We start from the raw sequence: 14308 nt of genomic DNA, 5'->3' as shown, positions 1-14308 counted from the left end.
ACTCCTGAGACTCAAGGATCTGCTCAATACGACGACAACCTAAGGGTTCCTAAATACTTGTACATCTCACCATCTTTTCTTTCCTTTTCCCTTTATAATCATTTTTGTATTCTAGTAGCATAATTAGGATCTATTTATGTGATTTTTGATGTTAGATATAGATTTGATGTAAATCTGATTACTTCCCATGAATTGGCATGTTAGGGTTTTAAATCTGATAACTATGTTAAGCATGTTAGGGTTCCAAAATCTGATAAGTTCATGATTATGCATGATAGATCTAGGTTTTGATGTGATTCTACTAGGATTGCATGATTTGGATATTGAATTGTCGTTCTGTTATCTATTTTGAATAATTACCATATTTAATTAGGTTTATTTACTGTGAGTGTATTTTGTTTCAATCATGTTGTTTTGTCTTAAGAGATGGTTCAATTATGTGTTATGGGATGTTCCTTACGTCTATTAATCATATTTTTATGTTTCTGTGCATGTTTCGCAGAATTCAGAGTGTCTAGTGTGAAAATTGGCCTAGGAACCTCCCTAGAGCTGATCGGCTCTATGACACAACCAATCGACTGTTCGTTCAACACTTACCCATTTTACTAATTTTTGAAGGTTTTAGATGATTTGTAGCCTTTAATACATATTTTAGTTAATTTTCAGTTATTTTAATTGTAGGAGGGTTGTAATAACTTAGAAATATTCCTACTTTCTTTTGTTTTACTTACTTTTTGTAACTTGTGATGATAAATGCTTACTTGACTGATTGATAATTAAAACTAATCACCTAGACTTAGGGCTTTTAATTTAAATTTTGGCATAAAAATTGTAGTCCATTAGGTTAAAAAGATGGCAATTAGGCCTAAAAGTAAAATTAATTAGACTTAGGCGGGCTATGCAATGGTAATAAGTAAATTGACCCACTTAGACTTAGGCGAATTGAAATAGGCTTTGGCATATAAAACGTAGCCCATCTAGGATAAAAACTTGATAATCAAAGCATAATTGTAATTGGGCTAGACTAGATAAGCCTCTTGAACATAATTGAGAAGTAAACCTAGGCTAACAAAATGAATGGAAATTGGACCTAACTAAAATGGGCTAGACTTAAGTGGACTTCACATGTTATAGTGATTGATTGTAGAAATATAAATATTGTATTTATAGGAAATAGCCTGTTAAATAATAAACGCCACTCAATTAGTAAAAGTGTCCTGGAGAATTACCTATGTGGCGACTCTCTTTCTCCGCGATAGTCTCTATTACTAGTTAGCATATTTCCGATTAGGTTGAAAAGCCTTGTACTGTCGTAGTCGCTAGAGAAACTTGGGTGCGCACCCGAAACCGCTGCTCATAGTGGCGACTCTATTAGGGATAAGAGAAGTTAATTTTAATGTATCCTTATTTTCAATTTTATCATTTAATGATTTATTCTTGCATCACTACGCCATTTTCACACATTGTGCACTTTGGTCTCTATAGCCTCGATGGTATCGATTAGTAGTTCTTTGGTTCCACTCGAACTTTGGAATTACGACACTGGCTAACCATCTCTCACAAGTAATAAGTAAATCTCCTTTGTTACATGGACCCTTGAGTGGGGAGATGAGCAAATGAAGGATATTTTTTTATTTGTGAGAGTCTTTTATCCTTACCCGAGACTTAGCACATGGTAATGACAGTAGAAATCTCCCCTAGATATCCAATTGCTTGTTATGTGAGATATTTTTCCTTATAAGAGTTTAAGCCTACCTCTTGTAGGGCCTTGGCCCAAAACTTGTGATGTCAAGCCTTTGGCCTCAAAACATGTAGGCTTTACTCTTAAATTAGAAAATATCATCTTCTATGCTTTAATCTTCTTTGAGAGCTTTTGGCATGTGCGCTAGTACTTATTGTCCCTTATTGATAATAGGCTCGTACCAAAAATCTAGGAAAAAGAGACTCACCTCAAACCGTGTATAGAAGTAATAAGGTGGAAAGGATGGTAGTATTATACTTTGTAAACTTTATCTTTGTGTTTGCTAACCTGTGCATTTCTCTCCTCGGGTTTGTTTTGTTTTATTTTTGTAGGAATTGGCTCGAGTTGCTAGGCGTTAGTGAGGATGTTTGTAGAGTTGTTCATGGTCAAACACGTTGTCAAAGAGATACTCATGCCTAGGAGGATCTTATATTGCGAAACGAGCAAGGGAAGCTATCCCGTGGCCACTCCGCAACTTGGCTTTCAAGGCCAACGATAAAGCAAAGAAACAATCCACTCCGCCCCCTGCTTGCGGCCTACAATGCCACGGCGCGGCCTGCCCATGGCTGGACCTATAAAACTGGATTTTGGACACCTATCTAGTCGAATTTTTAGGGTGAAAACCCATCCAAACTCATGGATATCCTATGATATAAATAGATTGTGAAAAGAACCTGAAAGAGGAGTCCCCTTCTCCTTTTCTCCTTAGTTTTAGGCTATGTTTTCTTTCTCTATTATGTTACTTTTCTTTATGCTTTGAAAATTTATCAAAGACCTCATCATTCATTTATCAATCCAAGTATTTCCTTTTCCTTTTTAAGTTGTTATTAATTATGTTTTCTTTTATAATCTATTTTGTTTATTTAACTATCATGAGTTAGTACTTTTCTAATCTAGGGTTAAGTGGACCCTAGCCATGATTGATGTATGATTTGTTCCTTTAATTCCCCAAATTTTATTTAATCGCTCTTGCTTAATTAATTGTGCATATTCCAATACTAGATTAGGGATAATTAGTATTGTTATGATTCCATTGTCTTTATCACAATGGGAGTTGGGTTTTGACGGATTTGAATATTTCAATTAAGGACATGAAATTCTCCACGGGAGTAGGTAGAATGGATTATTAGGAAGTCAGGTATTGAGTTTAATGTCTTTAATTTGCATTATTCCACGGGAGTAGGTTTTGATTGCTATTAGGGAAGCCATTGATACTCGGAAGAGATCTATGGTATTTTATAGGGTTACCTTTCCTTGTCAACATTTATTTAATTAGTTTGGGGTAGGAACTTATCTTTGCGATAATTGTGCTAATGGGGATACTTAACTCTAGGTGCTTTTTATCCTTGAATTTATTCTCATTATTATTAATTGCATTAGTTAGACTTAGATTAATTCTTCCTTAATCGTTGATTTGGTTACTTACTTAGCATTAATTAAAGTCAAGATTAGCTAGTTTTTACTACTTCAGTCTCTAGGGATTCGACCCTTGCTTGCCCAACTACATAGTTAGGAGGTCTAGTTAGGTTATTTTTGATAGGCAGGTGACAACCTTGTCAAATTTTGATGCCGTTGCCGGGGACTGACGGTATTAAAATAGTTTAATTTTGATTTATTTTTGCTAAGCTTTGGGTTTATTAGTGCTTCAGCTATTATTCCTTATGCTCCTGATCTTTTGTTTCTATCCTTCTTATTGCATGCAAACTCGACGAACAGGTTCAAGAGATTTAATCCCTATTGATCTTGAAATTGAGGCTGCTGTATGTAAGTGATGGGTGCTACTCGTGTTAGCTACAATCTAAGGCAATGTACCTATCGATGCAGTCTAGCACTAATGGCGAGTATCAAGGTCGTATTCCTCGGGAAAGCAAAAGCCCAGAGTTACTTCTTTGTTCTTTGTTATATTAACCTAAAATGGATGATGAATAAATTCTAAACTAACTATTAACTACGAGCTAAGTTCTAAGGGAGATACAGGAGTAATTGATAAGTGAAATAATCAAGACAAGAAGACAAACCCAAAGGGAATCTAAACTAGTTGGCATCCGAACAAAAGATAAAGGATCAGTGAGTCTAATTATGCTACCCGTGGACGAATTCTTAACCGAATTCGGTTTCTCTCTCGAGATAACCGAATTCCTAAACCTAATAACCTAAAGTTGGAATCTCTTCCTAACAATTGATTCTTAAATTAGCATTAAGCTTTAATCCGCCTCTATTAAGCTTTGTTAATTCTTAATCCGGCTAGTTAATTATCCTTATCTCTAAGCGATTATTAACCAGTTCTTGCTATTCAAAGTTCCAATTACCAAACGGATTTCTCAATCTCATAAAGCAATCTAAACATCACAATTCACAACGTCTCATGAATAATGCATAATCTTATTCATACTGAAAACAAGAAGAATACAAAACCAACTCAAACAATCCAACAATATAATATCAAGCCAACATAGTAAAGAAATCCCAATGGATTAAATCAGTCTAGCTAAACATGTTCATGTTTAAAACAATCTAGGAAATCAATTACAATGAAAGAATAATGAAAATAAAACATGTACACCCTTTTCTCTCGAATTGGATGAACAACTCCAAATCCTGGATCTACACTTTGATTAATCTCCCAAACTGCCTCTTGAATTGCTCCACTCTTGTTTTGCACTCGGAATCTTACGATTAGGGATTCTTACTCACCGCGACTCTCTCTCGGATTGTGCGAACCGAACCGACCACTAGGGCTCAATGTCACTCTTTCTCCTTCCCCCTCTCCCTTAAGAAAAACTCATTTTTCTTATATATTTAACTCGACGGCCAGTGTTCAAGGCGTCTTTGGTCGGCTCAAGAAAGTCCAGCCGTCTGGCGTGGATCTCGCTGTAGGGTTTCACCACGGTAGTGTTCCTCCCCGTGTTGGCCACCATGGGCCGTGTTTCTCCCCGTGTTGGCCACCACGGGCCGTGCTGAAGACCGTGGTGGCTACGGAAACCGTGCCCAAAGTGCCAATTTCAAGAATCAAAGCCAATGGTTGAGCACGGCCAGAGTCCAGGCCGTGCTCAATGTATGCATTGCGGGCTCTTGTCCGATCTTGATGAATTCTCGTCCGTTTCCGCACGTATTGATCTATAATTGCTTAAACAACGATGATGGTCCTATAAATGTTCCTGAAATGCAAAAGAACATAAAACACGGGTGATCTGGGAATAAAAGCACAATAATTGCTAAGAACATACGCAATAATATGCAAGTAAATATGTGTAAAACTATGCTTATCAGTAAGCAAGGAAGTAAAAGGAGAAGGAATAAGAACAAGCAACAGGAAACAATGGCTGAACCACCGGTTGCTAAACCTCTTTGGGAGTATGGTGTACCGGATGCAACTACCGGTGCGATCTCTACCATTCTTAGACCTGTAGTTACTGCAACACACTTCGAATTGAAACCTTAGTTTATTCAGTTCATCTCCAATGATTCCTTTCAGGGGGAGTCAATGATTGTCCTGTCAATCATATTGATAGTTTTTTGGAGAAGTGTGACACTTTTAAGATTAATAATGTCAGTGATGATGCAATTAGACTTCGCCTTTTTCCTTTTTCTCTAAGGGATAGGGCAAAGGAGTGGCTAAAAGATGAAGGCATTAGTACTTTTGATTCATGGGACAAGCTAGTAAAGGCATTTTTGGCCAAGTTCTTAGGTCAAGAGAAAACTGCAAGGCTAAGGACCGAGTTGAGCACTCTTCGTCAACTAGATGATGAGTCATTGTATTGGAGAAGGTTCAAGCGTCTGTAGAGAAAGTGCCCTCATTATGGAATTCAAGAGTGGCTATTGATTCAGACCTTCTACAATAGGTTAACGCATGAGTACAGGATTTACATTGACGCTGCGTCGGGTGGTAATTTTGTTGAAAAGGTCCCTATTGAGGCTAAGGCATTTCTTGAGAAGATGGCTGCTAATGATAACTTTCACTCAGGTGGGAGAAAAAGTGCAAAGAAAGGAGGTAAACATGAAGTTGATGCAATGACTCTCTTGACTAGTACTGTACAGGCTTTGTCACTTAAGGTTGATCAACTTCGAGCAGGGCCATCTGTGGTAGCATCTTGTGAGACATGTAGAGTACAGGGACATATTACAAGTGAGTTTCAATATGCTGAGATGTTAATGGAGCAAGCTAACGCTCTCTGTAACAACAACCAGCAAAGGAGACCCTATAATCCTTACTCTAGCACTTACAATGAAGGTTGGAAACAAAACCCAGCATTCTCTTACAAGAACACTCAAAATTAGTTGAACCCACCACCACCACCACCACCTCGCAAAAACTTCAATCATCCTCCAAGTTTTCAAAATAGACCACCCTTCAATCATCAAAACTACAATTAATAGCATCCCCCACCACAACCACAACCACAACCCAAGTCCAATCTAGAAGCTTTGGTTGAGACTCTTGCAGCCTCACAGGCTAAGCAAGACAAGTATTGGGAAGAGCAGTTGAAACAGAATAGTCTACTTACTGCTAAAGTTCAACAGATTCAAGCTCAAACCAAGCTCATGGAGAATCAGATAAGCCAACTTACTCAATAAGTAGGTCAATCTTCAAAGGTTCCGGGTCATTTTCCTGGTAGCACCGAGCAACCACATAAGGGTAGAAGACCTTCCACGGAAAGTAGTTCAAAAGAAAGCAGTTGCAGTAGAGGAAGAAATGGTTAAAGATGAGAAAATGATAGAAAAGGAGAAAATTGAAGAGAAGAAGAAGCCCGCTGTCATTGAACCTTACAAGCCACCTGTACCTTTCCCACAACGATTGGCACAGGCAAAGCTAGAAAAGAAGTATGGGAAATTCCTAGACATTCTAAAGAAGTTGCAAATCAACATCCCATTCTTAGATACAATCTCAGAGATGCCTTCCTATGCTAAATTCCTGAAGGACATGCTCTCTAATAAAAGGAAAATTGAAGAGAATGCAATGGTCTCTGATGTCTGCTACTTGTGTTAGATACAATCTAAGGCAGTGTACCTATCGATGCAATCTAGCACTAATGGCGAGTATCAAGGTCGTATTCCTCGGAAAAGTGAAAGCCCAGAGTTACTCCTTTGTTCTTTGTTATATTAACCTAAAATGAATGATGAATAATTTCTAAACTAACTAATAGCTACAAGCTAAGTTCTAAGGGAGATGCATGAGTAATTGATAACTAAAATAACCAAGACAAGAAAGCAAACCCAAAGGGAACCTAAATTAGTTGGCAATCAAACAAAAGATAAAGGATTGGTGAGTCTAATTACGGTACCCGTGGACGAATTCTTAACCAAATTCAGTTTCTCTCTCGAGATAACCGAATTCCTAAACCTAATAACCTAAAGTTGGAATCTCTTCCGAACGATTGATTCTTAAATTAGCATTAAGCATTAATCCGCCTCTATTAAGCTTTGTTAATTCTTAATCCGGCTAATTAATTATCCTTATCTCTAAGCGATTATTAACCAGTTCTTGCTATTCAAAATTCTAATTGCCAAATGGACTTCTCAATCACACAAAGCAATCTAAACACACAATTCACAACGTCTCATGAATAATGCATTATCTTAGTAATACTGAAAGCAAGAAGAATACAAAACTAATCCAAACAATCCAACAATATAATACTAAGCCAACATAGTAAAGAAATCCTAATGGATTTAATCAATCTAGCTAATCATGTTCATTATCAAAATACACAAGAATTCAATTACAACAATGAGTAAAGGTAGAGAAAATCCGATTACACCCTTGGATGAGAGTAAATGACTTGAATTCCTCTTGCTCAAATTGAATCGATTCTTGTTCCTCTTGCTCGATTTGAAAACCAATCAACGAACCTCGCCCAATCTTCAATCTTTGAAGGGAATCTGATTGCAACCTTGATCCAAGTCTCCTTTTCCCTTAGTTCCAACTCAAAAAACCCTTAGACAGAGAAATATTAGGGTTTGGGACGTTCTCCACCGCTCTCCTCTCTTCTTTCTTTTAATTAATTCCCCCTGTCACCACCAACACGGCCATATTTATTCCTGTGTTCCCAACACGGTCTGGTGTTTATGCCCGTGTTACTCTCTGTGGCCGTGCTCCCTAAAAACTTCTTTTTCTTTGATGTTTGATGCACCCAACACGACCGTGTTGGTGCCCAATTAGGAACACTGCCAATGTTAAAATCAACGCGGCCATATTTAGCTTCCTCATGCGCATACTTAGCTTGTTTCGTCAGCTTTGACGTCCAATTATGCTCTAATCTTTCCCTTTATCATTCTTTGACTTCTTTTGAATCTAATGCACACAAATAGACGCATAGGGTGAGTGTTGGGACCAATTCACATCCAAATGTCCATAAAATCAATCTTAAAAATCCCATTTAGATGTGTGTATTTTACGCACATCAAATAACCCCACACTTAGCTCATTGCTTGTCCTCAAACAATCAAAAGTAAAATAAGGAAAATAAACCACTAAGGAACAACACTTAAACTGACAGACAAGCTAGAGAGCTCCTGCACATATCCTTAACAAGCGTAAGTCAAACAAAAAGAAACGAAGCAATCAATTCAAGTATCACAACCAAGATGCCAATAATTCGCAAAATACTGTCTCAACAAAATTATTCAGAACCAACTCCTTACCAGATTCACTCTAAATCACTCAAAGTGTTTAAAGGATAGTGTTTAATCGCTCAATGCATCAACTACTGCCTTACTTACTATATGCTTGCTCTTAAATCCTACTCTTACCACTTATGGAGAGTCAACAACCATGTCAAGAGGTCTTTATAAGGGTTGTAATGGGGATTAGGTATGGGTAGGTAAATTTGGTAAGATTTGAACCTATGGTGTTCTGCAATGAAATACATGACCTGCACACAAGCCACAATGATCACAAGGGGTAAGCAATGGACAGTAGTCCAAGGTGGGAAATAGGAATCAAGTCAGAATGTTTAGCTCACTTACTTTCTTTCTTTTCATCACCCTTCCCTCTTATTCTTCTTCTTATTATTATTACATTTTTTTCTTTTCTTTTTTTTTCATAAGGGAAGAACATTCACATAATAGAGTGAATTTCTTTTGGATTGAAGAAAGCTGCTACAAGATTCCACACTATTCCCAAGACAAAAATTCCCAATAAAGACAACCCATATGCAAAATCATAACCCAAAGCAGAATAAAACTAAGTGGTAATGAAATATGATAAAAAATGGTGAAAGAAGGGGTTATCTACAGAATCAATAAACGAATGAAGGCTATTTGGCTAGAATGAAAAACCTAAGTGCCTCTATCATACCAAAGTGTTAAACTCTCCTTGTGGCCCTCATAAGCATTACCGAGCAAGTTCTAAAAGTAAAGAAAGTAATTGGCACTCTCAACAAGAAATAAATACAAGCATATAAAGTGTATGCTTACAATTTAGGCTCAATTTCTCACAAGTGTGCTTTTGAGTAGGTTCCAAACAAAAATCATCAGAACATAATTAAATAAACCAAAGTAACTTAGTGCAAAACTCAAACTAATTATCTTACATTCTTCCGCAAAACTCAACACAATCGATTTTCCCCGATCACATGGACATAAACAAGATTTCAAAAGCAAGTCAAGAGTAAGAGCATTGAAACAAAGTGAAAAAATTTCAAAATTTTATAAAAAATTGCACAAAGAATAAACAAACAACTGAGGTGGGATAAATATCACCTATCCCACACTTGAAGGACACACTGTTCCCAGTGTAAAAAAAAAATGAAGAAGGAAAAAGAACTAATACTGCCCTAACTATGGCACCGGAGTGAAAAGAGGTGCATCATCAAGGATATCAGGGCATTGGCTAGTCTGTGCTAGAGGAGTGGCTGCAAATAATAAAATAAAGAATTAAAATTGAAACTGAAACAAAAATTAAATAAAATATGAAAACTAAAACTAATAAAATGTTTCAAAACAAAAGGTTAAAATATTAGAGATTAAAGATAAAAATTGGGGTGCCTCCCAAAAGCGCTTATTTTCGATGTGATGAGTCTTCTTAGCTGGACTCATGGTGAAAAGCAAACGGCGTGATCGACGACCATCCATCCTTCTTCCAAGGAAATATCTTCAAGTATCTACTTAGAGGGATAATCGTCAATTTCCTCTTCCCGACTATCAAGCAAGCTGCCAGTATGATGGGCAAAACTCGCTTCTTGTATAATTGCACGTAGTCATGAGGCTCTAGGGGCTCTTCCAATTTGAAAGCTGAAGTTTCACCAGTTGGAAGGATCGACGGTTGGGCAATTTCTTCAGGAACATCAATGGTTTTCTCCAGTCCTTGGCTTGGTTCACTTGCTAGAAGAAACTCGAGCTCCTCCAAGACTTGTTCATTAGATAGCTCGTGCTCATCTTCCATTATCGAAGGGACTTGTGGAAAATCCACCAAAAATTCCTCTAACTGCAACTCAGCATCATCAACTGTACATTCTTGTTGATAGTCTTTCAGAGGAATCATGTTCGCCTCTTCCTTTTCTGGTTCTATCTCCATGTTCAAAGAGTCGTCCTGCACAGAAGCATCATCGTCAAACATAATAGATAACCTAGAAAAATTCTCACCTGAATACAAAGTGACGACGCTCAAGTGTTCCTCGGATTCAGTAGCGTTTGATGGAGTTCCCAATTACTCTTCAGCTAGTAACTTGAAGATTAAGCCTACTTGATGCTCTATGTTCTTAATCGAGGCTTGTTGATCTTCAAGTATCCTCTCTGTTTGTTGGAATCTATCCTCAAGACTTGCAATAAACCTCATCATCAACTCCTTTGACACTAACTCTTCACCTTGAGTTAATGGTGCAAGATTAGGCTGCTGAAATTCTGGTGGTTCTTGGCCATCTAAGCTCCATCCAAAGGGTGAATGAATGCTCAACTCTTGATTGTAGTTGCTTCCATACAAGTCATTTGGCCAACTTCCCGTATAATTCACCTGTTCATAGTTATAAGAACAATGAGCAACATCACTATATAATGGACAATCATTACTCAAATGTAAACCACAACAAAATTCATAAAAAACTTGAATGAAAGGATAGGAGTGGAGAGTTGATCGGTAGCCCTGCAAAACGATTCCACTCGAGCTTCTAAATATGCATGGGTATCCCAATTTTTAGCACTCTCTTGGTTCCTGATCCCATTTTCCAATGTCTCATACAAAGAGTTTAGCATTGAACCTCCTTATCATCCACTATCTGAATCATAAACTTAACTAAATAAATATGTACAAACAAAACAAAAATAAATATAAATAAAAAAATAAAAAAAATAAAAAAAATGGCTAAATTAACAAATAGCAAATTTCACTCTAGTTTTCAAACATTCCTCGGCAACGGCGCCAAAAACTTGATGTTTGCTACTTGTGTTAGCTACAATCTAAGGCAGTGTACCTATCGATGCAATCTAGCACTAATGGCGAGTATTAAGGTCGTATTCCTCGGGAAAGTGAAAACCCAGAGTTACTCCTTTGTACTTTGTTATATTAACCTAAAATGAATGATGAATAATTTCTAAACTAACTAATAGCTACAAGCTAAGTTCTAAGGGAGATGCATGAGTAATTGATAACTAAAATAACCAAGACAAGAAAGCAAACCCAAAGGGAACCTAAATTAGTTGGCAATCAAACAAAAGATAAAGGATTGGTGAGTCTAATTACGGTACCCGTGGATGAATTCTTAACCAAATTCAGTTTCTCTCTCGAGATAACCGAATTCCTAAACCTAATAACCTAAAGTTGGAATCTCTTCCTAACGATTGATTCTTAAATTAGCATTAAGCTTTAATCCGCCTCTATTAAGCTTTGTTAATTCTTAATCCGGCTAGTTAATTATCCTTATCTCTAATCGATTATTAACCAGTTCTTGCTATTCAAAATTCTAATTGCCAAATGGACTTCTCAATCACACAAAGCAATCTAAACACACAATTCACAACGTCTCATGAATAATGCATTATCTTATTAATACTAAAAGCAAGAAGAATACAAAACTAATCCAAACAATCCAACAATATAATACTAAGCCAACATAGTAAAGAAATCCTAATGGATTTATTCAATCTAGCTAATCATGTTCATTATCAAAATACACAAGAATTCAATTACAACAATGAGTAAAGGTAGAGAAAATCCTATTACACCCTTGGATGAGAGTAAACAGCCCCAATTCCTCTTGCTCAAATTGAATCGATTCTTGTTCCTCTTGCTCGATTTGAAAACCAATCAATGAACCTCGCCCAATCTTCAATCTTTGAAGGGAATCCGATTGAAACCTTGATCCAAGTCTCCTTTTCCCTTAGTTCCAACTCAAAAAACCCTTAGAGAGAGAAATATTAGGGTTTAGGACGTTTTCCCCGCTCTCCTCTCTTCTTTCTTTTAATTAATTCCCCCTGTCACCGCCAACACAGCTGTGTTTATTCCCGTGTTCCCAACACAGTCTGATGTTTATGCCCGTGTTACTCTCAGTGGCCGTGCTCCCTAAAAATTTCTTTTTCTTTGATGTTTGATGCACCCAACACGGCCGTGTTGGTGCCCAATTGGGAACACGGCCAGTATTGAAATCAACGCGACCATGTTCAGCTTTCTCATGCACATACTTAGCTTGTTTCGTTAGCTTTGATGTCCAATTATGCTCTAATCCTTCCCTTTATCAGTCTTTGACTTCTTTTGAACCTAATGCACACAAACAGACACATAGGGTGAGTGTTGGGACCAATTCACATCCAAATGTCCATAAATCAATCTTAAAAACCCCATTTAGATGTGTGTATTTTACGCACATCAGTCTCATTGACAGCTGAATTTTGTGCTATATTGCAGAACAAGCTTCCAAAGAAGCTAGGAGATCCAGGGAGCTATTCCATTCCAACCAAGCTAGGTGACATCAAAATAAAGAAGGCTTTATATGATCTAGGGGCAAGTGTCAGTCTTATGCCCCTATCAATTTGCAAGAAACTTCAGATGGGTGAATTAAAACCCACGCGCATCTCTCTACAATTGGCAGACAGATCGGTGAAATTTCCTTTGGGTATTCTTGAGGATGTGCCACTTAGAGCTGGGAAATTCTTCATCCTTTGTGATTTTGTGGTTATGGAGATGAAAGAAGATAAGTAAGTCCCTATCTTTTTAGGGAGACCCTTCTTTACCACTGCTGGGGCCACTATTGACATGAAGAATGGGAAAATCACCTTTGAAATGGGTGATGAGAAGATGGAGTATTCACTCATAAGTTCTATGGGTTCTTCTTCTAAGGAGGAAACAATCTATAGGGTGGATTCTCTAGATGAAGCTGTGGAAGCTAAGGCCGTGGATTTACAACTCGATGATTCATTGCATACGGTCTTAATGGGGGGTGCAGATGAAGAGGATTGAGAAACAAGAGAGTATAAGAGGCTTTTAGAGAAGACACGACACTAGCAGCTGATGAGCTTATCAAGGAAGCGTTAAAACCAAGGGAGTCTAGAGAGAGTACTACGCCTCTTGTGGGTGTCGTTCTGGGTCATGTTGTTTCTCACAGGGGCATCGAAGTTGAGAGGGCTAAGATAGAGGTCATTGAGCATTTACCACCGCCTATTCTTCCCGAGGCACCAATCATACCTAGTACTTTTGAGGGTGCTAGTTCCTCCTTTACGCCGATTGAGAGAGCCCTTGTAAAGCTCCAAAATTCAGTTGATAAGATCAAGGATGAGCTAAATAAACTCAAGGAAAGTTTGTCATCCATGTTTGCAGCTCTGGAGAATCTAAATACTTGGATGAAGTCACAAGGGTTTTTGAACCATCCTCCTCCTCTTTAGTGAGATTTTGTGAGTACCTTTCCCTTTTACTTATGTTTATATTTTGCTTTTGCACTGAGGACATTGCAACATTTAAGTGTGGGAGAGGGTATTAGCGTATGTATTAGTTTTCTTTTGGTGTTGCTAAAAAAAATGAAATAAAAAGAATTTTGAACATTCCAAGCCAATTTATGAAGCAAGTAATTTCAAAAGAAAAATGTTTTTCTATAATTCTTGTCATGAGTTGATTAACACTGGATTGAATAATTTGGTAATAATGTGTAAATCCTTTCTTGGCAATGGGTTGTGGTTAGAATTATCTTCCAGGCCCCGACTCGACTAATGCATGTATCTTGAGTAACTTGTGAGGAATTTGAGCCATTGATGTGTGCTAAGTCAAGCAAGACTATGACCTAAGGCAGTGTACCTATCAGTGGAGTATAGCTAACGGTGAGTACCAAGTGTCGTATTCCCTAAAGAACGTGTGAACCTAAATCTACTCAATCTTCTTTGTTATCTAATCACATAAAAAAATGGTGTTAATGAATAATTCCTAAATTAACTAATAGCTACTCTAATTGTTGTCGAATTACGTATACTAAGGAATGATTAATTCAAGTAAAGGAATAACCCTTTGGGAATTCTTGTCTCTAAGGAATGGAAACTAAGGGTGGAATTGATTGATTGAATCCAATTTCCGTAGGAAAATCTCTACACAATTAATGCCTTTCAAGGACACTAACATCTTAACTTAGATTAATTAGGTTGAAATCTCTT

General features: G+C 37.4%; 1 protein-coding gene across 1 annotated transcript; it reads left to right on the top strand.

Moving 5' to 3' along the window:
- Positions 1–5060: 5060 nt before the first annotated feature.
- Positions 5061–13552, top strand: LOC125369942. Its single transcript, XM_048373426.1, has 6 exons — positions 5061–5121; positions 5217–5508; positions 5602–5972; positions 6358–6701; positions 12579–12868; positions 13276–13552. Exons 1-6 carry the CDS (start codon positions 5061–5063, stop codon positions 13550–13552), a joined length of 1635 nt encoding a protein of 544 aa, XP_048229383.1.
- Positions 13553–14308: the final 756 nt, after the last annotated feature.

The sequence above is a fragment of the Ricinus communis genome, chromosome 1, assembly GCF_019578655.1.
Source record: "Ricinus communis isolate WT05 ecotype wild-type chromosome 1, ASM1957865v1, whole genome shotgun sequence".
NCBI lineage: Eukaryota > Viridiplantae > Streptophyta > Magnoliopsida > Malpighiales > Euphorbiaceae > Ricinus > Ricinus communis.
Note: the sequence above shows the minus strand (reverse complement) of the source record. Positions and strands in the feature narration are given on the sequence as shown.

What these genes read in the sequence shown, in the direction of transcription:
- LOC125369942 (XM_048373426.1), top strand. Translation starts at nt 5,061, where the DNA reads ATGGCTGAACCACCGGTTGCTAAACCTCTTTGGGAGTATGGTGTACCG. An exon ending in GAGTCATTGTATTGGAGAAG is followed by an intron (nt 5,509 to 5,601) that starts GTTCAAGCGTCT and finishes GCATGAGTACAG; the next exon opens with GATTTACATTGACGCTGCGT. An exon ending in AAATTGAAGAGAATGCAATG is followed by an intron (nt 6,702 to 12,578) that starts GTCTCTGATGTC and finishes GCTATATTGCAG; the next exon opens with AACAAGCTTCCAAAGAAGCT.